The following is a 25,879-nucleotide window of genomic DNA, read 5'->3' on the forward strand; positions in this document are numbered from 1 at the left end:
AAATTAGAAGATAAAAATCTGTAGAAATATATAGAGGAAAAAATGAAAGGATAAATAAATGCAGAGATCTTGAGACAAACAAAATACTAAAGATTAATTCTAAGCATTTACATTTCTCTCTCTGTGGTGTGCATTATGATGACAGATGATAAAAACATATTTGTAATGTTTTTGTGTTTTATCTCAAACCACTTAATGTTTAATATTTGAATATAACTTACTGCAATAGTAAAGGACAATACTCAACAGCCTCGTCAGTTTAAAATTCATGCCATTTAAAATTAATAATATTACAAATTAACTGTTTTCATAAGTTTGTTTGACTTTACCTCAATAATTGTGGATGTATTGTGTGAGTGTAAAGGGCCAAAAACCTAAAGATAAGGCAAGTTACCTAAAGGCAACGCCATAGATGGTTACTTTCCTTTTTTACTTGTTTGTTTATTTCTGTATATAATTTAATATATATATGTACTTATTTCTGCATATAAAGTACTCTTTACTTTTCCTATTGTTTTCATATAATGTCATTTATATTTTAAAATCTCTTTATTCCCCCTTTTGCTTTTCCCTGTTTTTTTTTGTTTTTTTTTTGTTTTTTAATTTGTTGAACAGCCAAGCTGAGTCAATTCCTGCACACACGAACCCTGGCAAAATTCATGTGGTCATTCAAGTAAACACAAAAATAAGGAAAAATAAAGTCATAAAAGTAAATAAATTACATTATATTAAATACATACAGAAAAAGTCAGAGCAATTTATATATATATATATATATATATATATATATATATATGTATAGTGTGTGTATAGTGTACATATTAATGTATATGTACAGTAAATACATACAAAAACTAACAAATAACTGTTAAGATACATAAAAATCCTGGTAATTACTCTTTTATTTATTGATTCACATTTATTTTCACATTGTTTTACATGTTGTATTCATTTTCATGGCACTGATATGACTCCATATTTACCAAGCAGCGAGGGTTTAACTCAAAAAGAAGCTATCATGTTGTATTATAGTTTTGAGTTATGAGTTTGATCCAATAGAATAATCAAAAGTCAGGATGTTTCAACTTCTGCTGATTCACATTTGAACTCTTTTTAGGGTCCCAAAACTTCATGGAAGTGCAATGCTAATCTGCTGGAGTAATTTACGCAGTGTTTCAAAAACCTGAAGACATTTTCTCTACCCAACTCTACTCTGAAATTGTTAAGCTACTGCAAACCGTGTCTCACCTTCTCGCCTTTGGGTCCAGGTTCCCCCTACAAAACAAAACAACACAATGAGACACATGAGACAGATAAGACAGACGAGTGGATGAGCAGGTTCTTATCTCAGGACTGGTATCAGACTTAAACAAACTCACCGGGAGTCCTTTAGGACCACGCTGACCCTGAAAGACAACAGCAGCACAGTCAGTCTTTAATGTGATTTGCAGCTTAATGAAGAATTCAACATGACTGAACACAAATTCCTCCAATTAACGCGAGTGAAATGAATCAAAATGTCAAGGTATCAGTCAAATTGATGAATTAGCCTTTACAAAAGTCTGCTCCAATTATTGCTGCAGGCGACAGCACTCTGTTTGACCTCCCATCAGGCCTTGGGGTGTGCCCAGTGTAAGTAGCTGTCAGAGCTCGGCCGACCGGTTGATTAATGAACTCAGGGAGACGGCCCAGTAGGACACATCCAGTTCACCCCACGCTGCTGACCCCACAGGCCCAGCAGCTCAAAGCCACTTTGTGAAGGCAGCAGTATCTCTCAAAGCCCTTTTCAATACTCGCTGACATTCATCAAGAAGGAGACACAGAAACAGGAGCTCATTACACGGCCATTAATCAACAAAAACCATCATCATCTAATTAAACAAACTGATGGTATAATAGCAAGTTAAAGAAACTCGCACAGTCACAGAGGTGAGGTCTTTTTACTAACCAGACAAGAACATTGCATTCAACAATTCTGCTCTTCTCTAACCATATTATCATTATTATGGTCATCATCGTTATGGCCAATAAACCCTGTTTAAGGTACACTTAAGGTTACTCAACTAAAATACGTTCTTATGTTTTGGGAAAGATCGTGGTTAAGTTTAAAAAAAAAATATTGTCCATCCATCATCCTGAGCTTATTAAAGGACACACTAGTTTCTGAGTGAAACTGAATAATGATCATAAACTTCAATAGCCTGTGGAAGCTGGACATCCGCACAGTTACTTTGGCTCTGTAATCACTGCAGATCTGCCAAGTCACCTTCAGATCATTAGTTATGAACAACACTGAAGAAATGGACGATTTCAAAGTCCTGCTCCATCTGCAACACCGTGTTCGTTATGATTTATGGCTAATAATGAATGAAATGATTTGAGAATAGAATGTTAATGTTGAATGGAATCCTTGAGGCATATAATGTTCTCAAGCCTCAGTGTATGGAGGACCACAAGTGTCATGGTCATTAGAAATTCATTTATTAATCAGTCAATAAATGAAGTCAATTGCAAAGTAATTTGATATTTTAATGGACAATAAAAGGAGGAATTATACATGAAATATTCATCCATCACTAAGTAGTTCAAATTAAAAAGGATTTTAATAATCAACATAAAACAGTCAATAAGTACATAATTTAAAAATACATCAATAAATAACAGAATTTAAATGTCTATTTGAAAGATTTTAGTTAGGCATTTAAAAGGGGAAATTTCTGTGACACTTTCGCCCCATTTACACCTGGTATTAAATCTGTATCCATATAAAGAAAAAAAACATTGTAATGCAGGGTGAAAATGCTATGTGAAAAAAAATGTGCCAGATCACATCTTGAGGTATTTTTGCTTGCTTTGCTTTCAGACCTTAGGCAGGTGTTAATGCAATCTGCTCAACAATCTGGAGAACGTTTTTGGATACAGATATTATTATAGTACTAGGTGTAAATGAAGTGTTTGGGCCTTGTATGTTTAAAACAAGTAAAACTATGCAAATTAGTGGTTGGAGGTAACAAGCTCTCTGATTGGTTAGAGAGCCACAGCTGGCTCATTCTCAAGACAGCTGCTCTGATAAGTGTATGTGCTTGAATAGATCATAGTGATTTAGTCTGTTTATTCAAAGATTAATAAATTCATTTGTACACACATTTTTATTGTACAATAAGTTAAGAAGCAATGAAACGCTTTATTACTGTTTCTGTGACACTTGTGGTCCTCCGTGTGGTAAGAACAGTCTAAATTGTTTTGTGCCCAGTTCAGTTGGTTAGTGTTACCTTGTAACCCTGACTGAAAGCCAGAGTGTGACTAACAGCTCCCATCTGTCTCTACCTTTTCCCTCCTGCATTCAGCCCACTGTCAGCTTATTATTGAGCTGCATAAATCACAACACCACTCTGTTTTTTTAATGACTTTGTGGGTACAAAATAAACACCCAGCTGACAGCAAAACAAGGCCCAATGCAATTATATTACAATTTCTTTGGCTTGTTGGTCTAAAGTTTGAGCAACATGCCCAAATTGTTTGACTGGTGATAATTAAAATATAGTGCAACTATGTTTATGAAAAATGTAAGGAATGCTCACCATGTCTCCCTTCACTCCGCTCTGTCCCTGTGTGGACATTAAAACAGTCAGTTCAGGTGGTCAAGCAACAAATCAATTGAAACAGATACTTCCACTTGATTTACTTTGAAAAACTTCTTAGAAATATCCAGAGCATGTTTAACTTCACCCTGTAATAACAGTCATGACACTAATAGAGATTTTATTACAATAATGACCATAATCATCCTCAACTTAATTATGCTCATTATCACAGATAATCACAGTTCTGGGCGCTGAAGGAGCACTCAATTACTCAGTTATTTCACTTTTTGACAGGAAGTCAGGGAAACTCACAGGTTTGCCATCCAACCCGATTGGACCCTAGGATGAAGGAAGAGAAGGAGATCTTTGAGCACATATGGAAATTTCTCCACCAACAGCTGGAACCATTACATGGAACACTGGAAAACTGAATGTTTGCAAATAGTGTCTAAACACATCACAACAAATAAGGTAAAATGCAGAGGTGGTTCCATTGTAGATTAATTAAATCATGTTTGTAATACAGTGAAATTTAGGTTATGATTAACCCTGATTCAGGATTGAATGTTGTGTTGTTTAGAACTTCATGATTATAGTATGAAAGAGAATAAGGGCCAGATATGAACATTTTATTTGAGTTCTTAATAAGGATGTGAAATTAAAGTCACATGTCTCAGAATTAAGTTAGAATAAATAAAGTCTGAATTCTGAGAATAAAGTCAGAATTAATTAAGTCAGAATTTAATAATTGTTTATTAATTCTGACTTTAAACTCAGAACTCAACTTTTTCATATCTGGCCCTAATTGTCTTCCAGTTCTGAATGAGAAAATAAAGTCAGACTTAATAAAGTCAGAATTCTGAAATTAAAGCCAGAATAAATAAAGTTAGAATTCTAAGAATTGAATCAGAATTAAAAAAAACATAAAAACATATTTTGCCCTAATTCTCTTCCCTATTATATTCATGAAGTCCTGAACAACATGACATACCCATGATACATAGTCTGACAATCCTAAATCAGGGCTAATCATAACCTTTGTCTTTGTCTTTGTCTTTATTAGGATCCCCATTAGCACCAGCATAAGCATTGGCTATTCTTCCTGGGGTCCACACACATACACACATTGACACTTATAGATACCACAACCACATAAACACAACAAACACAAAAGCTCATCTCTAAAATTTACAATAAAATAAAATAAATATGTAAGATAAAAATATCACTTTACAATATATTCAAGTGAGTGTGGTCATGGTTTGTTTCTTACTCCTTCCTTTGTAACATAACTATTTTCTGTACTGTAATCATTAATAACTTTGTTGTCTTATTAAATATTAAAGTAAAAACTAAAAATCCCAGCTTTTACACAAGTAATGAAAGTATCATGATAGTATCAAGCTGACGGACAGCATGGTCATGACTTACTGGAAAGCCTGGAAATCCTCGTGTTCCAGGTTGTCCCTTGAGAGAAACAGAAAAACAATCAGTGTATTTGTTGTACCTTCAAAGGTCTGACATAAAAATCAGCTGGAAGCAGGTCAGAGAAAGAAAATACTGTTCCTTTCTCCGGTCCCACCACTGCACTGAGGTATTTGCTGAGTGTTGAAATTGATTTTGACGTAAGGAGTGATACTGAAGACTCTGGGGAATAAACTGAGCATGTGTGAGTGTGCTCTCTCTGCAAGGGAGGAAACTAGAAGCTGAAATGGAACACTGAGAAGAAAAGAACAAAGAGTTCTAATCTAATAAAGATGTAGAGAAGGTGAATGAGCTCAATGAGTGGATGTCAATAACTATTAGCCAGTGTTGTCTGACGGTGGCCAGTTTGAGCTTTTCTACCCCAGTTCTCGGACTAGTAGGCGTAGAAGACATTTAATATCCCCGGGAAAAGGAACGAAGGGAAAATAAAGGTGTAGGGGAAGGCAATTACAAGGAAGGAGTGAATGTGCCTAATGAAACAGATTGTCTGGAAGCAGCAGTGGTAGTTAGAGGGAGCTCTGAATGGTTTCTGTCCCTGAGGATGCTCTGCCTTTTGTTTGGGCATACTCTTTGACCGTGGTCAAAAGTTCTGAAAAAAAAAAGAATGGATTTGACTTTAGATGGTGTATTTTTATGCCTGCATCAAAGCACTGATTCTTAAAAAAATGAATGAACTTACACACTCAACCTGAAAATAAATGAGATGCAGTTTTAAATAAAGCCTTGTCAGTGTCTTCACTTTCATGTCTTTTTCTTTTGTTGCAGAATACCTATGTATTTTTAAGGTCAAGAATGAACTTACGCACTGAACTAGAGCCAACACAAGCAAGTTCCAAAAGTTCCAAATATCCACTAATGAAGACCATGACATGTGGCTGAAAGCTCTTGTAAAAGATATTGTAAGTGCCTTGACTTTTTCTACAGAATACTTCCATATTTTTAAGGTCACAGATAAACTTTCACACTGAACTCTTGTGCCAACACAAACAAGTTCCAAAAGTTCTTAATATTCATCCACTGATAAAGACCATGAGATGTGGTTGAAAACTTTTGTAAAAGCTAGGAAGTGCTTTGACCTTCCTGTGTCGTTTTTTCCCTGAGGTCAAGAATCAACTTTCACACTCACTGGCATTAGGAAATGCATTTTTTTTGTATTGCAAACAAGCACAATTTTCATGACCAATGTGTAGGATTTAGTGACATCTAGCAGTGAGGTTTGAGATTGCAACCAACTTGCCTCTCTCTCCCCTTCCAAGCATGTAGGAGATTTGGTGACCATGACATTCATGAAAAATGCTAAAAGCCCCCTTTAGAGCTGGTGTTTAGTTAGTCCCTGCTGAGGTACTGTAGAAACATGGAAGCTGTAGGGATGTCCAAATCACATCTGTTTATTGCCAGCCACAATTACCAATCATCTATAAGTCATATCGTCATCTAAAGTTGAATACCAGTCTGTTTTTCTTTTTTGTTATAGCAGCTTGTATAGCAGTATTATAGGTCAGTTAGTTTGGAATTTTAACTAAACCCGACCAGTAATACCAAATGTTACCACTAAGTGTTGCTAGTGATTGCTGAATGGAACATAAGAGCCCATGAATTAGAGTAGAAGTCAGTTGCGGGTCAATGAATTTTCCACAACAGGGCCCACTAAATGTTTCAAAATAAAGGCCTTGCTAACAAATGAAGGGTTTTTGTCAACTGAAACACTGGATGGCTTATAATTTGAAATGGATACAGATAGTGTTGAGTTCATAAATGTGAGTGAATCAAAATAAGCTAAGCTAGCTAGCTCACTAACATAGCAAACAGATGTGAAAGCAAAAGAGACAGTTATCAGGGACAGGGTTATATTATTACTATTATGTATAATTGTATATTATTATTGAAAAGGGAATATGATTGATTGTTATGATTGCTTATAAGCTTTTGAGTGATTAATTTCACAAACTAGTTATCAACACTCCACCACTGCACACCTCCACATCTCCTGCCAATATAGTCTCCTAAATCTTAACACTGGACTTTCAAACCAGAGGTTTTTCCTCACCACTGTTGCCTCAGTGCTTGCTCTTGGTGGAAATTGTTGGGTCTGTGAGATAAAATCTGTTATAATTTGACATCATATAAATAAAACTTGACATCCTGCATGTATTTAAGGAGTCACTGTTCTTCTGAAATATGACTTCTTTGCAGCCCTCAGTCAAGCTGTTAAGTTGAAAACCTTTCTCGCAGTGGAAAATATCTTCGCACTCATCCATCTAACCTGATGAAATGACAATGTGCGAAGAAGTTGAGGCACTTGGCTTGCCTGAGCTGTCATTTCCTCTCGTTCTCCTCACCCCAGCACTGAATTAACTCCCTTGTTCCATCTAAGGTCACGACTGAAGTCTCTCATGTCAATCTCACCTGCTGTGCTAAACTAGCTTCTAGTGTTTCTGACTGACTGGCCCCTGTAAGTTCAGAACTCGGCTCCTACTGCACAGAGTTTCCTCCATGGACTGTTATTCACCAGAAATGCCTGTTACCTTTCTGGAAGAGTGGGTGCACAGGTATAGATTATAATAACCATCAATTAGCAAGATAGATGTGTACCCTGCTCAAGCTGGCTTGACTCTAGGTTGTGCCACTACTTTTTAACATCTACTGGAATTCTACAACCACTGAAATACCCATAGCAGTCATTCTGACTGCTCATGCATTCTTCAAATGAAGCTTTGAATGTCATATTTTTAGTAACTGCCTGAAAAAATACCCTATGGGAATAATTAATTGGATTAAAAAGAGTGCAGACTGCCAAGGAAACACAGATATCCTACATAATATAGTCCCTTTTTCTTTAATGTATGATACTCGGAGCCACAAAAGCCTAAATTGTTTGACTGCAGTGAAAAAGCTGTTTTTGACAGACTAATGGGCAACAAATATGGATAAATATTAGATAACTACTCAAAAATCTAACTAAAAAAATCTCTTACTTTTGGACTTTCCAACACTCTGGAGTTTTTGGAAATGCTTGGATCACAAAAGTCAGAAACAAAAGTCACCAATATTAGCATTTTTAATTCAATCTAATCTTGATTTGCAACTGTGAAGAAGTGATGGGTGAATAGAAACGCAAAAAAAAAAAAAAAAAGCTGCACATACACTGAATGCTGACTCTTCCAGTCTGTGGCTCTCAAACGGTGGAACAAGACACCAAACCATGTTCAATCAGCAGAGTCCCTCTCAGTCTATAAGAGAAGACTGAAGACCAGCTCTTTTTTTGAACACCTTTGCACTTCATTAACTGCACAAGATATATAGGCACCTCGTCCTGTCAGACTTGATCTTTGCTTCATGGCACTTACTGGTGTTGTCCTCTCCTGACTAGATCCTTGTGTTGTACCAGCTCTCAAACATATGTTGCTTTGGATAAAAGCACCTGCTAAATGAAATTGTAGGATTGTAAGATTGTAATTAGGATATGGACCTGCTCCTCTATCAGACTTAGTGTTACCAAGGCTCTGAAGCATGGCTGAAGCCTCTGTGGCAGTTCTTGCTGACATTTTGTTTTGGTATTCTTCCAAGCTTCTTTCCTCCTTGGTTTTAGCTCAAAGCTAATGCTAGGTTTTAGGTCGGCAAGAGTGTAAAAAATAACTAGACAAAAACTGTTGCTAGGCAATGATGACACCGATACACTGTTTATAATGTGGTCAATATGACTGCTATAACTCACTCATAACTTTTTTGTGTTTTGTAATTTAAAAAAAATCCCAACGTTAGAATAAAATTACACACATTTCGGAAAAGTTGATGACCTATAGTTAGACGGGTTCAATTTCAAGTTATTGGATTGCAAAATTTAAAAATGGTCAAAATGACTGGCTTGGTAAAGGCATATTATGCAATTTAAGAGGCCAAACTGTCTTCCTGAAACAGAAAAGGAGAAGAAAAAGACACTCTAAACTTTTTCAGCCTTGCAAGAATTTATGTTGACCTGGTGTCTGGATTACTACTGTAACACTGACCCCAGTTGGACCTGGACAAAGTTTCTCACTTTACTTCCTGATAGAACAAACATGATTAATGATCCAGTTTATTGCCAAATCACAGTTCCAATCCTCATGAACAATGCTGCTCTTTCCACACAGTCTATAATTCTACAGTATTATTCTCTCATTTGTGGTTCATTCACCCAGTTTTCAGTATGATTCAATCTGGCTGGGCGAGCACAAACTTGAGCCCAGTGCCCTACAAAAGCCTGGAAAGAGCAAAGTCTTTCCAATTGTCTCATTTAATCAACGGAAGTGAAAAGTCTGTTGGTGTCCAAGAACCTAATGTGTTAAGCAGAGGTCTGCTAAAATGGTAGCTAATATAAAAGCTTGGCAAGACTTTTTTATGTGGTGTTGGGAGAGGTGAAGACACTTACAGGAGGTCCTCTTGGTCCAATGATAGACAGACCTGGCTCGCCCGGTGCTCCCTATAGACAGATAGAAAGACAGGAAGAAAACAGAATGAAAAGATAAGATGGAGAGGGGGTTCCACACGCTTTCCAAGTCACCTCTACAAAGAATTAGAAAACTCAGCTTATTAATTTCTTTTCTTTCCACATATAAAATCACATACAGGGCAATTTTGGTCACACTATTTCACAGTACGCTTATGAGAAATAACAATCTGTATTTTATATCAAATAAGACTAAAATAATATGTTCTTTATTAGGCAGTAGTTATACCCTAACACCAAGTCACATATTGAAAAGATGTAACAAGCTATACTTTGTATCAAATTAGACAAAAACTAGAAATTACATGTTCCATATTACAGTATTAGACCCTTATAAGACTTATAAGAGAAGGTAGTTAGGGAAATATTAAAACAGAACTGTACTCTAAACTTGTGTGTAGCATTTCCCACTGTTAGACACTATGCAACAGCTATCACAGTGACACTCCAAGACAGTTGACTTGTTACTGTCAATTAGCAAGTAAGCTAGCTTGGTGGCTAACCGAACTATAATCTAAAACAGCACTCAAGACTCTTTGGCTCTAAACAAGCCAGATGATGCCATTATAGCCGTGTTTCCAACGCAGGAACTTTCTTCAGTGACTAGGAAACTTTGAAGGAACTCGGTGTGTTTCCACTGCAGGGATCTGGTCTGAATTAAGTTCAGGGTATAATGCTTCATCTCCCAAGAAGTTCTCACTCAGGAGGTAGTATTTTCTAAAAGTACAAGAACTATGGGGGTGGGGCAAGCAGTGCTGAACAATTCTGGTTGGTCGAGTGCTCGTAGCATATTATTTCAGCCACCATCTCTAAAAATCTCACACCAGTTTTCTTTTTGATTACTGGGCTGGAACACACATAAACATGGAGTTAACAGCTGTTGATTTGTTCATACAACAGCAGACTGAATTGCCTAATTTTCGCAGGTCTTTATGATGAAAATGTAGACAGGCTGAGAGAACCCCAAAAATAGTTCTTGGGATTAAAATTTCCAAGTACTTTTTGATGGAAACGCGACCTGTGTCATCAGACTTTTTTTTTTTTTCTTTTCCCCACGACTGTTCCACCAGACTTTGCCCAACAGTTCTGTGATTGGCTCCTACTACTGTGCTTTGATTGGCTCTGAGCATGAGTGTAGACTGGCACTTGGGAGAAGTTAAGCAAGGTGATTGTGGAGATGAATGGATCAAGAACAAGACTTTGACCCAGGCCACTGGTCTCTGTGTCCTGTGTGAAGCTACATGTCACTTTTAACCATTTTTCACACTTAGCTGACTTATTATTTTCAGTTTTCAGTCACAGTTTGTTTAGGTTTAGGCTCAAAAACTTACTTTAGGCAAGAAAATTACTTGGTTAGGTTCAGCTACAAAAACTACTTGGGTAGGTTTTGAATCAAAAACTACTTATAGTCACAAAAACTTGGGTGATATTAGACACAAATGCTACTTCTGTAGGTTTACAAAAACAGTACAGTAGGGCAGGTCTAAGCGGAAAAGTCATATAAAAAATGATGCTATCATCAGGGTTATCTCAGTTTGGGATTAGATTGTATAAATGTATCAATCTGACTTACAAACATGAAGTCAATAACTTTAAGAAATGCAAGCATTTGCCAGGTGCAGAGAGTCCAACAAAAGATGCTGTAAATTGCATTAAATGTATGATCCTGAATTTTTGGAGCACGACATGCACAAGAGATCAAAACTCAAGTATACTAATGTCTGCTACATCAGTTTGGATCACTACCCACAAGTCAAACATTTGTACATGTACTATGTGTAGGGCATTTGTGGAATAGTACTTGGATTTAGGGCATCGTGCAATACTCTTGTATTGTTTATGGTTTTGGGTGTATGGATCTCGGGTTGATACCGTATGTTAATTGTAGTTTGATTGTACATGTGTGTGGCTGTGTCACCTGTGTTCCCTTGAATGTCAAAAACTAATAACAATAAAGTCTATTCTAATCTGATCTAATCAGTACTGAAGCAACCCTTTAGGTGTTTATTCAAGGAACATATGCACTATTGACTCATCTCTGGCAGTCTACACTCCAGCAGAGAAAGAATATATAAAAGTGGTGTGACCCAACTAATAGCCTCCTGTTTTGGACTCTCAAGACAATTTCCTGTTGATGAATGGCATGAATTCAAGTGTCAAAGTTCAACCCAAGTTGAACTCAATGCAAAATATTTGTGTGGATTTACTTTGCCCGTGCAAGGAATATAATTCCATATGTGATTTACATCCATGTTTTAAATGCTTGTATGATCAGGCCTCAAGTGTTCAAACTGACTATCACTTTCATTCCAGACAAATTGGATCTGATTTCAGGATTGTTCTTCATAACTCGACAGCGTGACTCAGGTCAGCGGTGCTGTACAAACAGTGGAGTGCCTCTGGGCTGTGGATTTGGTGCAAAATAATTGATTTGCACTGTGACAGCGGCAGTCTGTGCAGCCCCTCTGACCCTCCCTGCACAATCCCACAAACCACTGAGGCCAGACTGGCCCAACTCAGGTTTCCAGCACTTTCCCTTATTAGCTTCTCTCCTCCTGAAGGGAAACCCTATCACAAGGACACATCTGATAGTCCCAGTCATCCATCAAAGACAAAAGTGAATAAATATTTCTGAACAAATGTCTACTTTAGGAGGCTAAGAATTTGTTTTCTCACTCTTGGTTTGATGGCAGATATATCACTCAGAGGCCAGAAGGCAAAGGTAATGAGGGAAAAAGAGATTTTCTGTTAGCTGAGGCAGTTTTCAGTTACTTCCTTGGTTTTCTACAGCTTTAGTAGATTAGACAAGTGAGAATCTACAGATACACTTTGCAGAGATTGGATTACTTTGGTCGCAAGAGGTCAAGGTAACGAGGCAAAGTCAGAATCACAACTAAAACCAGGACCCACTCAGACCAAATGCACACACAGAAAGTCAATTGCTGTGGAATCCTGAGCAGACAAAACTATGTAGATCTCATTTCCTTCTAAATGACATTTTCTCAAGCCCACAAAGAGTAGAGTGTCCATCTGCTGTGGTTCTCTCGCTACTTTTTTTGTTTTTGCAAAACCAATCCATCATGTCTTTCTGTTTTTTCTCTCAGCCTGGCTCAGTCTGCCAGTCACTTGCCCCCAAACACTCTCCCACAAAACCCACAGAAGCCATTTGTTTGAAGAATTCAGTGTTCTGGAAAAGCTCCTCTTCACTTATTCTTTTTGTGCCTGCCTTACGCTTCCTTTCCTGAGGAAGAAGATGCTTCCTTTTAAGAGATGATCTACAGCCAAGTCTGCTGCGTATAATTCCTGGATTTCTTCATCTTCTCTCTCCTGGCAGCTACTGACTAACCACACATGAGACAAATCGCAATCACACTGTTACAATATGTCCCTTGCCTAGAAATAAAAAGGAAGCCAATAGATTATTTTGGATGAGGATGTGTAGAGCAATCCAAAAAGCCGCCAGTACATTGTCTGCTTCTCCGCTTACTGTCTTGGTGGTCAGGTTACTATTTCTGGTCTCTCATGAGTCGGGCCGAGGCTGAACCTACTTTTGTTTTGACTGGTCGTATTAAAGATGCCTGGCTAACAAACCACACTCGTCATTGTGGTATGACAGTCAAGAATGTGCTGAGTGTTTTCCCTTTTATTGCACATTTGGCCCTACACATCACAAATCATGTTGTACTTGATGAGGACAAATCTGTAAATCTGCTGTTTCTGGCTTTGATACAGCTGATAGATGGGGACGCTGTGATCACTTTACCGAATGTGGAGAGTCAGTTTTGAAAAGTGTTCAAAACCAACAGGCACATTTATTTGCAACATATTGTATTGAGACCTATTAGCAAACAGCCTTTACACATCCAGCAGAGACAGACCAACATTATCATCCCACTGGAGGTCTTTCTAGCCAACATTCCAATATGTGTTCTCCTTTTAGCTCTTTTCTGGTTTCTACCACCTCCTTGCAATAAAAGAGGCAAAGCAGTTTTGCAGAGCTGGCAAGGATGGCAGCATTACACAATAAGCTACATACATGGTTGATTTAGTCAATGTTAATATGAAAAATAATTATTAAAGCGGCTAAAAAGAAACTTCAACAATTTGAGAAATATGGTTGGTGGGTAGGTGGTGAAGAAAGTTTTATTCTTTTATTCCAAATGTATTGCAAATTTCAAGTAAACCGCAAAAGAATTTCAAATGAATGCTACCAATAAAACTGTCCCCTACCTTTATGTAAGTATGAGGAGTTGGTTCTTCGAAATTAGCAGTAGGTAGCACCAAAACTGCAGTCAGAGAAGCATTTTACCATTACAGAAGAAGAGGGTGCACCAAGTTGATCTAATTAAAATAGCGCCATCAAACTTCAAACGATGAAAACAATGTGGAAAACAGGGTGGAAATCAGACATTTCTGTTTCATGTATTCAGATAAAGAAGATGTATTACAGAGTCATGGGAGCCATGAGGAGATTGTCAGAGCAGAAACAGCTGACATGTCATTTGAGTTAAATGTTCACTTTTTTTTCTATAAAAAAAATTTCTATATATATATATATATAAAAAAAAAACATAAAACATTGCACCAAGGTGCTAAAAGTAACCAACACATGCACAAGGTACCTCAGTTTTAAGCAGCTAATGTGATGTAACCCCCACATCTGAGTTCATTTTCATTGATGAACTTAAAATCAACCTTCAGCAATGTGCAGCAGACATCACATTCTCTTTCTGGGTAGAGTTCATTACACTGATGTGAATAAAAGTGATCATTTTGATTTTTATGGTCCTGCTCTGCTGACATTGGCAGGTGTACTGCATGTTTACCATCTCTGTTGACACACTTTTGCAATTCATGAAGCCAAGTGGGAGATATCAGAGCCGATAGTAAAATTTGTTTTACATATAATTTCCACCCTGAGGCCAATATCAATCTTTTCTCTCCCAGCTGGCAGCTCATATTTATGGTCACTTCAACATGACAGAGAGTTAAGACTTAACTGTTGTGCAACGCACCAGTAACGACATTTATTTATCTCAATATATAACTCTGCTTTTTCTTAGTTCTCTTTGAGAATCTCCTCATGTACTCTGCGGTGGCCTCTATAAATGTCTCCCCACTTTCTGTGGGGAGTCTTAAATTAGAACTTTCAGACGCTTATGTGACAAATCGTTACTATTGTGTTTCATGGTGTAAAGAGTTCAGGTAATCCAACCAGGGTGGGAAACCATTCACAGAATGTGACTCTCATGCTGTTTGAAAATACAGTCCCTGATATAAATCACATGCTACCTGTACACACAGTCCACTGCACAGCTCTGAGCTTCCAACCACCAACACCACCACCCACTAAGTCACATTTTAGCAATGTCTCAAATGACAACCTATTTATATTTCACTGCTTTTTCTAAGACTCATCCTGCTTGTGCTGATGTAAGCAGACTGGGTTGACCATAGATGACCAAAGTAACAAAAGCAGAAAATTAAAGGACAAAGCTGCAGTTTGTCTTTGACTGGTGCTACATTGCTAAATTCTGTATGTAATCCTGCTGATGGCACATGCTCCTAAACTTACCTTCTCCCCTGCTTGTCCTTTTAAGCCCTGGGATCAGTCACAGCAGACACAGTCGCATGCAAAAAGGTGTGAAGAGGAGAGAGACACAAGAGAGAGAGGAACCAGTGTTAGAGACATGGAGAGGGATCGGGGCATGCAGCATCCTCAGGACTAGTGATGGGGAGGTGGTGAAAGAGCTACAGTAAGGGGAGTTGCTGAATGTTTAAGTTAAGGGGGAGCTAAGTGGAAGCTAAAGGAATCAGTGTGCTTCAAATCACCTAACACTGTCTGAAACATCTTCTCCACCGCTGGAATCAGAGGTCTAACTAGTCATCCAACAATTTTTGTAACTTTTCAAAGCAGATAATTTGACATTCACATCCATTTTATGGTTTTTTTTTCATTATTCATACTTTCAACACGTGTACAAATGAGTGCAATGCTTTCAAAGAGAGACTGCCCAAATGTTATTGCTTTTGGTCTGTAGACATTTGGTACATCCATCTTCACTTAAAGCATACTGAGACCTTAAGGACTGCCGTATGGTAAAGAGCTACATGGAATACAGTAAGTGCTGCATCAAGATGGACTTTTCAAACAGACACCATTATACAATTTTGAGTAAGTCTTAAAACACCACTTCATGTTCAAGTTCATCAATACTGGCTTTTTATTTAAAATGAGACATAAACAGGTCGATGTTTAGACCTTTGATGTATTAGATATAATCCACCTAAACATTTCAGAGGTCTTTGTGACTCCTTTCAATATCTGCTATGAACAACCTTATTCAATCACTGCTGGCAGTGAGAAAAAAATCGAACCCATGTCTGATTGAGCACTCGAGATTCTTTTCAGGCTGTGAAAATTCCTTAGCTAGGTAGGGGCCTGTGAGCTATATCCAGTGTTAAATATTACACATGTGGCAGGGCTCAGATTATTTGAAATATGGCCATGTCCAAAAGAAATGTTCGGAACTGACCAGATGAATTGTGTGGTAACCCTGTAAATTACAGGCCGTTAACTGCACAGTAATGACTGGAAGTAATACCAAAGTAAAACAGATTGTGTAATAAGTAGTTATACTATGTACTACAGCCTGGGTGGGCATCAAGCAAGGCTGTCTTGAATATCTCACAGCAACATCTAATGCCTAAAGTATATAATATATATGACTGGCAGCTGTAAAGCAGCAGAAGTTACATTTACAGGTTTATGTAGTTGTTTGTCTTGAATTAATATGGAATATGTTTCCATGCATATGAAAATATGGCACAGTGCCAGTATCATGTATTTTCTAAAATTGTATGTACTTTACATTGTTGTCCTACATCTCATCATTCGACTCTGTCACTGTTCTCCACTGTTCAAGTCTTTAAACATGTGTGGTAGGTCATTTTGTTACAACACCCAGTGGAGTTCAGCTATTCCAAAAGTTTTCTACCACTGATATTTTTGCTCAGTTAATATGAAACTGTCCACAGTAGAGCTTCAAAAGTTCAACAGTAAGCTAAGAGGCAACGTGGGGATTCCGGTCATTGTTGGTTGCTGTAGCAAAATGAGGGAATGTATGTTGAAACAGGATAACAGTTACAGGTAAAAACATATTTTTAGTCAGTTTGTAGGATTACTAATTCAGGAGCTGGTAATTGATTTTATGAAATGTTCATTGGGTATTGCCTGATATTGTGGTGTAATAAATGGTAACACATTCTCACTATCAACTTGTCAAATAAGGCAGTTTGATCAGTGGCCCTACCAAACTATGACTATGAGTTTTACATGTGGTGTAAACTGACGTGCATCTGCATCAGGTTAGCAATAATACATATGTTGGGTCCCGTCTTAAAAAGAAGTCAGTGTTGACTCTTGGTTTCACACAGGATATAAGCTCCAGCCTCCTGGGTCAAAGTCATAATGCAATGCAACATAATGAAATGCAACATGTTCGATGGCACACCTGATTTTGATGGCACATCAGAACATAACACTAGAAGGGTGTCTCAAAAATGATGTTAGAGGGGTACCAACAGTGTTATAGTTTGAAGTGTATTGCCACTGACCAAGCTGCTATATTTGATGAACTGGGAGTGAAAACATGTTGAATAACCAATGATACATTCAGTCAAACACACCTGCAGTTGGTTTCAGTTATTTTGGTTGATTTAAACTTCTGCTTGGGTTGAAGGTGGGCGAAACTATGTCAGGTTATGCATTAGGTGACAGGATTCCTCCAACTACTTAGAATGATAAAGGTGGAATTTGTTCCACCTTAAATGGAGAGGGAAATATTAAACAGTCTACACAAACCCACTCAGAGCTGACCTATAATCAGCCAAAATAAGTGAAATCACTGGTGGGGCAGGGTCTTAAAGATCAAATAAATCCCGGTCATGAACACTAAGTTATGCTGATATGTTGCTTTTGTCATTTGCCATGTCTTAATGAATTTGACCACTGCTATAGTGGGCTAGATGCACAAACCCAAGTCACTCACCATTCTCCCAGGAATTCCCATACTTCCTTTGTCCCCCTATTGACCAATGCAAATTCAAAAGGGACAGGGGTCAATGAGAAGGTTAGACTGAAGACTGAAGTGAACTCTTAAAGGGATACCTTAGCATGTAGACTTGTAGGCTCATGTCATCTTCAAGACATGGATATAATCTCATCTAATTAAACATAATTTATTTTGAATCATAATCCACCATTACATTATAAGAAGTTGCTCCACATCACTAACACTAGTTTGTTTGCACTACTTGAATTGATCAGTGGGTGCCACTACTGAGAAAGAGATGCTAACACTGGGTATACAGAGTTTGTAAAAGTCCAATGCCATGGTATCCATTTAAGCAACAGAATCATTTGTGTTGAGAGGGCTTAGTCAGTTAACCATGCCATGCCTAATGTTAAGACTAGAGACAAGCATTCCATGATACTGTGAGAGGAAAAGACTGCAGTCATGCCCAACCCAAGACTCCTACACATTTGAGATGTTTGGAATGATGTTGCAAAGTGAGCATCAACTCTTCCTTGAGTCATTTGAGATGAGTGGTTGGTAGTCATGACAAACACTCTGACAAAACTGTGACACAGAAGAACTTTAAGGCCTTGCTCTAAAGCTTTATGAACACTTGTCCACCTAGCATCTCCATTCACACTACATCAGAGAACCACGCAAAATAAATTAAATGAGGGTATCTATTTCTAAAAGCCTTTTAATGCATCTGGCCTCAGCAGCTCTACTGGTGTCTGAGGATCAGGCAACGCTCCAGAGATGACAGCTGGTTGAAGACTCACTGCGGCAGGAGGTTGTGGACATCAGGAGAGTTGTAGGGCCATGCTCTATAAGTCATAATATTCACCTGTGCCTCAGAGCTCTCATCTGTGTGGACGGCTTTGTGGAGACACAGCTGAGCAGCCTGTGTTTGGACTTTTGGGAGAATTTGGGGACACCCAAATTGATTTCCTGTACAAACAATGCTCTTACTTTGTTCTCCTGCTGATGGATGGCACTGTATTTAAATTCAAAATACCTCTAATAGTGTTGACTGCAACAATATTACTAAGGGTCCCTTCTGCCACTGCATAAAGATATGAGAAGTCTGAATACCTTGTATACAGACTAGTGTTTTCAGGAAGGCTTTGTTCACCTTAGTATAGTGACACCTCTGGTTGTACAGATTCCACATTTCTGCTCCAACTGACACAGGATCCCTCCTGCCTCCTCTGTTGTTCTTGGGGTTTCTTTTGCTTTTCCAGAGGTTTCTCAATTTTATTGCCCTATAAAGTGTAAGATCTTCCTTATCCGAATTAAGGGTTTAAATATAGAGGGTTTCATTCATACTTGCCAACCCTCCCGATTTTCCTGGGAGACAGGAATTTTTCATTAATTCTCCCCGTTTCTTCCCAGGGGTCACAATTCTCCCATAGTTCTCCCAGTTGATGACAAATTTTATACTAGTTTTAAGTTAAGTTTTAAAGGAAAGGTGCACAATGTTTCTGAGAACAGCCAATTTAATACCACCTGACAAAACCATTTGTAAACGATTCATTTTCTGTGTTATTGTGATCAAAGATCAAATTAGAAATTGTGTTTTCTAGCTAATAATTGGCAGTTAGAAGTCATCTTCAGGCATCTATTTGCAAAGTTTGTTGTTTCTTTCAAAGTCGCCAAAATGCAACAAACAAAGTCTATGAAACTAATTTTTCAGGGGAAGGTCTCTCAGATCTGTTGTTTTGGTTTCGAAATCCTCCCTTTTTTCATGGTCTCAAGGTTAGCAAGTATGGTTTCATATGCAGCAGAGATCGAAAAGTCATCTAAGCCCAATTTGACTTGCATGTAGTGTTTTTTAACATGATTTCAACAATGCTTTGCAACCCTAGAGGCTGTCACTGGCATCATGTCCTGTATGCTCAGGCATTATTTTCTGTGAATTATGTGGGAATGATGGTCTCCATAAATGTACAAGAAAGGTTGAATCAAGGGTAAGTGACTTGGCAGTAGATTCTTGAAAAAGTCAGCTTTTCATCCAAGGGGTCTCTTCAGTTCTAAATGACATCTGTGGGAGGTTAAATATCTGGGACTCCCCACATGTCTTTCGGGTGCACTACTAAAGCACAAAACCATGGCATGTTTGACTCTGTGAGGCTAATCTCTTATTGACTACTGTCTGTCTCTGTTCAGACGTAATGGAAACCCCATCACTCAGTGTTGAAGCCAGCGCAAATGGCTGCTAGATACATGGCTCTAAGAAACTAACCCAGGAGTAACGTCTGCGTTTCCATTGCAGGTCCAGCTGTTTTTATCTGTGCAGGAAGAGACTGCTCCACATCCAAATCTGTTCTGACTGTGCCACAGGGGCATCACTGCATAATATTGAAAATGCATAGTCGATTTTTCACAAACTTATTTTCAAATAGTTGCAGAAGAATTTCATAATACTTCCAGAACAGTTACGTTTAAAACAAACATCACTGACTGCCATTATCCAATCAGATGTTAGGACAGGGAAGGACACAGGACAGGTCAATGAATGGGAACATAACCATCAGTTTTAATGAAGACATTTCAGTCAAGCTGATACCACTGTCATCTTATCTGTGCGGACTGAGTCTGAGCATACATTCAGCTGTTTTCTGTACTGGTACATCACATGTGCTGGTATCTCTGTGGCATATTTTCTAAAGCCTTTAAATACTATCAGGCTATGGCTGTGCTCTTTGAAGCCCTGTCCAAGGTCCTGATTTAAACCAAGGCCTTGGAGAGAACCAGAAAAGGTTTTAATCCAGAGCTGGGGCTTTACACAGTGTCTAATGTGATTATTTGCTGTAACCTCAAAATACAACCTTCACTAAAGTAGGTTTTATAGCCATGAGACGAATTGAGTGTTTTATAAAACCTCATTCAGTTCATGAGTTGCACTACATTCCACAGACAGAAACCTGATCGCTGCTGCACTATTCCTGCTGCTGGACAGCCCAAACATGGTTTTACTATTTTTTTTATCTTCCTTAAAAACTTAGTGTTAGTTTGGCTCTTTTGTCTGTACAAACACACACACACAGACACACATACACACACACAATCACAATCACACACACACACACACACACACACACACACACACACACACACACACACACACACACACATTCTTGAATTATCCACTGACATAATGCATTCCCAAGCCTCTAACCCTAATCTCAACTCCAACTCTAAACATAATTCCAACCTGCTGTAGAATTTAATGTCATTTAGTGGTGAACTTGCATATTGCACACACCTCACCTCACCTCTCCCTTCCAAGTGTATGGAAGAATCTACAGTGAAAAAGTAAAAGGGCATATCTACAGCCAGTGTTTAGTTTGTCTGGTTTGGGCTACTGTAGAAACATGATGATGCAACATGGATCCGAGGATCCAAACTCTCTGTAGATATAAAAAGCTCATTCTAAGATGACAAAAACACAATTTTTATTTTCAGGTGATTATATACAAATGAAAACATTCTTATGAATATTACACCTAATTTCTGTTGCATTCTACCAATAGATCTGCTTAAATCTGACAAACTGGACCTTTAAAACCAAGTTTGAACCCTCAAACAGCTCTTAAAGAGTCTATCTAAAAGTGAAGACCAGCCAAAATGTCCCCACTTTTCAAAAGTATTCTCCTCCAAAGGTCTAAAACTTAATTTGATTCTCACACAGATAGCTGTACAAGTACACACACACAGACACACACATTAGTGTCCATCTTTCCCTTGTAGCGCCCGTCACTCTCTCATGTGGTTTTCAGATTTATTAGGGCCTCAGTAGTCTCCCATTCACTTGTGTCTCACAAAACACACACCCACACACACACTGGGCCTTGAGCTGACAAATACACTGCAGGCAGAAGGATTTATGCAAGTCCTTAGCAGTGCAATGTCAAGGTGTCTGAGGCATATTTACAACCTTAATGATCCTCAGCTCGTCTCAGGCCAAACACATGCACACAAATACATTCCTATATTACCAACAGTGGACTATCCTGCTACACTGACCAAGTGAGGACCTATGGGTCTGGTGATTTAAAAAAATAGTATGATTGGAATCGAACCTTTGCTTTTTAGGTTTTTTAATAATATCACTACAAAAGTGCTTATCCACATCAGAACTGTGCATTAAAGTTGCTTCTACCAATCTTAAAAGTACAAGAGGCGACCTTCAAGTAAAATCAAAATTTTGTGTAACATAAATGCTCTATACCATTAGTTCCCAGCCTGGAGTCCAGGCCCCCCTTAGGGGGGTGCCAAAAATGACAAGGGCTCCCTAAGAGGCTCCTTAGGCTCCTCTGAGGATGTCAAAATTAGATTCGAACGTGTTAACTAAAATCAATATTTGTACAAAAGTGTGTGTACAAAAAGATTCAAAAACACATTTTTTGTCCTCAGTCAAAAATAGGCTACTTAGTAGGTCACACCCATTTGATAATGAATCATTATGTGTGTATATAACCCTGCTCTGTTGGGTTGTAAAAAGAAAACGTGTTAAGCTTATACTAGAAAAGAAATATTCACCAAAGGTAAAGGCTCTTAAAATGTAAACAATTACAATTGGAATTAATCACTTATTCTTCATGTAAGTGCTTGTATATGTGGGCTTTCAGCTCTTCATTGATACAACTAGGGAGGGCTCCAAGGTAAAAAGGTTGGAAACCACTGCTTTAGACAGTACACATTATGTGGAAAAAAATATTGCATTGCTGGAATCTATCTTGAAGACAAAAAACTGTTCTATTTTGACATTAATCACAGATTCTATAATTGTGACATTCTAATGATGGAGTGCTGCTCCAGTCTGTCTCAAATATACACCATATTTGTTGTGATATAGTGGTGCAGATATCTGTTAGCTTTATTAATGAGTGAATTAATTATTCTTCAATTGCAAGTCAGTAGTAGCAGTTAGTAGGAATTATAGGAATACTGCACGCTGTAAGTTTTGCCAACCTGCATGTGGAGAAATATGAGAGGTGTGTGTGTGTGTGTGTGTGTGTGTGTGTGTGTGTGTGTGTGTGTGTGTGTGTGTGTGTGTGTGTGTGTGTAAGAGGTGAGAAGGAACAATACATTTATGATCCATCCATCATAACAGTCAGGTCTTACCCCCTTTGGTTATAAAGAGCTATAATGTCACATTCTGGAATAACCACATTCTCTGGAAAACTCTGCTCCCTGATTTTCACTTCTAACAGGTCCTCTCTCCAAAAACCACATCCTCCCACCCTCCTTCAGTCAAAGGCCGCTGCTGATTTCATTTCCCGCTGCTTGACGTGTGTAATCAATCACAAATTGTGGAAGGAATCTCATCCTCGCTTTTGACACCAAATGTCAGCAAAACCCCGGCAAAGAAAGAAAATGTGGGGCCGGTCTCTGCTTGACTCTTTTATGGACCTGTTTCACAAGTGAGCTTGTCAGGACAAAATGGGGGGTTTGCTGGTTGCAACTGGCAACCCAGGACAAAGGTCAGATACTGGATGGCCACCTGTTGTCATGATAGGAACCATGTGGGTTTGACATGTTGAGAATGCTGAGGAGGAGTTAGACTGAAGAGAAGAGTGGTGGAGAGATGACAGCACAGACTCAGGTTTGTTCAGAGAGATTATTGAAGCATTACATTCAAGGTGTAGCAGAAATACAGGAAGAATTTAAATGAAAACAACCAAGAGGCCATGGCACGATCCAGCTGACAGCTCATGGTGTTACGAAGAGATGATGTTAAAGTTTTAAAGCTATAAGCACTCAGTTACACTGCTGTACTGACGTCTGCCATGTTGAATGTATCCGGATGGTTTGGCTTCCGTTTGAATGTTTGCATTAGCAAGTGTATTTTGTAGGGAACATATCTTGCTTCGATTAGATTATTTAAGCTTGGGTTTCTACAAGATGAGTATTTTTGTTAGGGTGGTGATACATAGCAATGTGGGCATGGGCGTCAGAAGCTCATGCACAATGCATCCTGGTACATGTAGGCACTTTCTTGGTTAGTATAATATACTGAGGAATTTATTGCTTCAAATGACCACATTTACCATAAACACTGACTGGACATCCACATGAAAAGTGCCAGAGTTTCATTTTAAGGGGAAGAACACTTCTTCCTTTATTTTGAAAGATTTGAGTTTTAAAAAATGGAATTTGGGTAATAAGTGAGTTGAATGGAACCACAAGCAGGAAACAGCAATTTAGGCTAATATTAGCCACCATAAGCTACTTGTTGAGTGGGCCGGTAGCACCAAAACCCCTGTATTTAATTTAGTAACAATCCGAGTTCTTGTAAATGTATTGATGTGTGAGTAGCAACTAATTTGCAGGTTACTAGATAATTCCTGATAAAGTAGCATAGTAGATAAAATTAGCTTCCCTAAGCTACTTGTATGTACTGTGTGCAAGTATGTTTTCTCCAAAACAGTAAGATGTAGATGTAGATAGCTTTGGCTGTCATCTGATAACCATAGCTGGATGTATTCATTTTTACTATAGTTATGATAATCAAAACTCATTAGAAAATCAAAATGAAGATAACAGCTTGGTAGAGCTCATGGAGAGATCAATACTGCAGTGATCACTATACACATGCAATATATAGAGACACACAAAGACACAAGTTAAAAAGACAGTTACCGGAAAGCCTGCTCGTCCAGGAGGACCCTGAAAAAGGGGTGAGAGAAAATTGGTACAAAAAGGAAAGAGAACATTTCACAGATAAAGTCCACATAATGAAAGATACATGCACTGAACCAGGCCAGAATAAAATGAATTTCAGGTGTTTTTGTCTTGTATGAATAGGTTTTATTTTGGCCTTTTCAGCTCAGTGACTCAACACAGAAAGAACCCTGCTGATGCAGTAACATGCCCAAAAGGCATTCAGTCAATCATATTTCAACACAACACAGGATGTTTCTGAACACAAAAGAACAAACTGTTTCTTCATCTCATCACAAACACTCATGCAAAGATTGGTTTTGTGAGAATGCATGCTGGAAGTCTACGTTTCTGTGCAACTAACCCTCATAAAGACTCCTGACTGACCCAACCCTACTTGAATACTTGCTAATGTGGATATGACAACATGTCAGCGTGGTGGCTTCCATCAAAAACAAAACACAGGAGCTGGAATACAATGGCTTTCACTTATGTCCAGGTTCTGAGAACAAGAAGGGACTCAATGAATTAAAGTCAAGTGTGTTTTGTTTTCATTGAGCGAGCGGAACACACATCAGTGCTTCTTGTGTGAGCAGCTATTATGTAGCAGGACGGAATGCTAATTGGTTGGAAGTCAAAACAGGAACTCTTGACATTTTCCAAAAAGCTGCTGAGGAATTGACGCTCCACCAAGGAGAATGATAACCGCCTGCTCGTGAATGCTGGCATGTCATCAATATTCCTCCATGAGGAGCCCGGTGGGAGTGCTGCACTTCCCAGAGAGAGAGAGTGTGTGTGCGTGTGTGAGTGAGTGAGTGAGCGTGGGCGACTGCTGGCCGACAGCAGCAGTGGGGAAGTCATTTCTCTCACATTAGTGATCCTGGATGGAAGGAACGTCAAATAATCATCTGAGCTCTTTCTTATCGGCTTTCATGAATGAATATAAAAGTTTATTAAATGCTGTTGTGTTATGGATTGACTGTGGCTTTACGGTGCATTGTGACACATGTTATTTAAGTTAAATGAAAACTCCAAAATTGTCACAAACCCAATTGAAGTTGTTTTCAGTGGAGCTTTGGGCAGGGGTGTGTCCAGACTTTTTTGACTGTTGTGGCCCAACTCACTTATGCAGTGGTGGCCATACATGTGCCCAATAAGCATAATGAAATAGCATTAATTTACCATTACTCATATATTACTACTACTATTATTACTAACATTACAGTGTCTTACATTCATGTTTAAAATTTGAGTTAAAAGATTAATAGTCCCACTAATCCCAAAACAACACTTGTAACACCTTACAAATATAATACAAGCTTTCACATCATATTCTTTAAGCCCTTGAAAAGAAATAATACCTCTATTCAACCTCTAGACTCCTTAATTCTTATTCAACCTACCATCATGAAAAATAGTTTTAGACACACATAAGGATGGCCAGTTAGCCCACTGTGGGGCCCTGGGGCAGAAATTAGCAAGAGTCATAACAGGGGTTCCAGTCTACCTTTTTGCTATGGTTTGGTAGGTCTGCTTTTAAGGTTACTGATACTACAGAGTACTGAAACCCTACATACTAC

The 25,879-nt window shown here is 38.3% G+C and overlaps 1 protein-coding gene across 1 annotated transcript in view; it reads right to left on the reverse strand.

Annotated features, from left to right (window-relative positions):
* Window positions 1–24,299, reverse strand: part of col13a1 (collagen, type XIII, alpha 1) — a 70,185-nt gene extending 45,886 nt beyond the window's left edge. Inside the window, exons 1-9 of the mRNA XM_084736599.1 lie at window positions 24,279–24,299; window positions 17,607–17,642; window positions 15,131–15,157; window positions 9,478–9,528; window positions 5,016–5,051; window positions 3,897–3,923; window positions 3,582–3,608; window positions 1,380–1,406; window positions 1,249–1,275 (exon numbers count right to left, since the gene is read on the reverse strand). Of these exons, the coding sequence (XP_084592725.1) occupies window positions 1,249–1,275; window positions 1,380–1,406; window positions 3,582–3,608; window positions 3,897–3,923; window positions 5,016–5,051; window positions 9,478–9,528; window positions 15,131–15,157; window positions 17,607–17,627 (243 nt within the window). The 5' untranslated portion in view covers window positions 17,628–17,642; window positions 24,279–24,299. The remainder of the gene's footprint in view (window positions 1–1,248; window positions 1,276–1,379; window positions 1,407–3,581; window positions 3,609–3,896; window positions 3,924–5,015; window positions 5,052–9,477; window positions 9,529–15,130; window positions 15,158–17,606; window positions 17,643–24,278) is intronic.
* Between the last annotated feature and the right edge of the window lie 1,580 nt (window positions 24,300–25,879).

This window comes from Lutjanus erythropterus, chromosome 14 (assembly GCF_056507025.1).
Source record: "Lutjanus erythropterus isolate fLutEry1 chromosome 14, fLutEry1.hap2, whole genome shotgun sequence".
Classification (NCBI taxonomy): Eukaryota; Metazoa; Chordata; class Actinopteri; order Lutjaniformes; family Lutjanidae; genus Lutjanus; species Lutjanus erythropterus.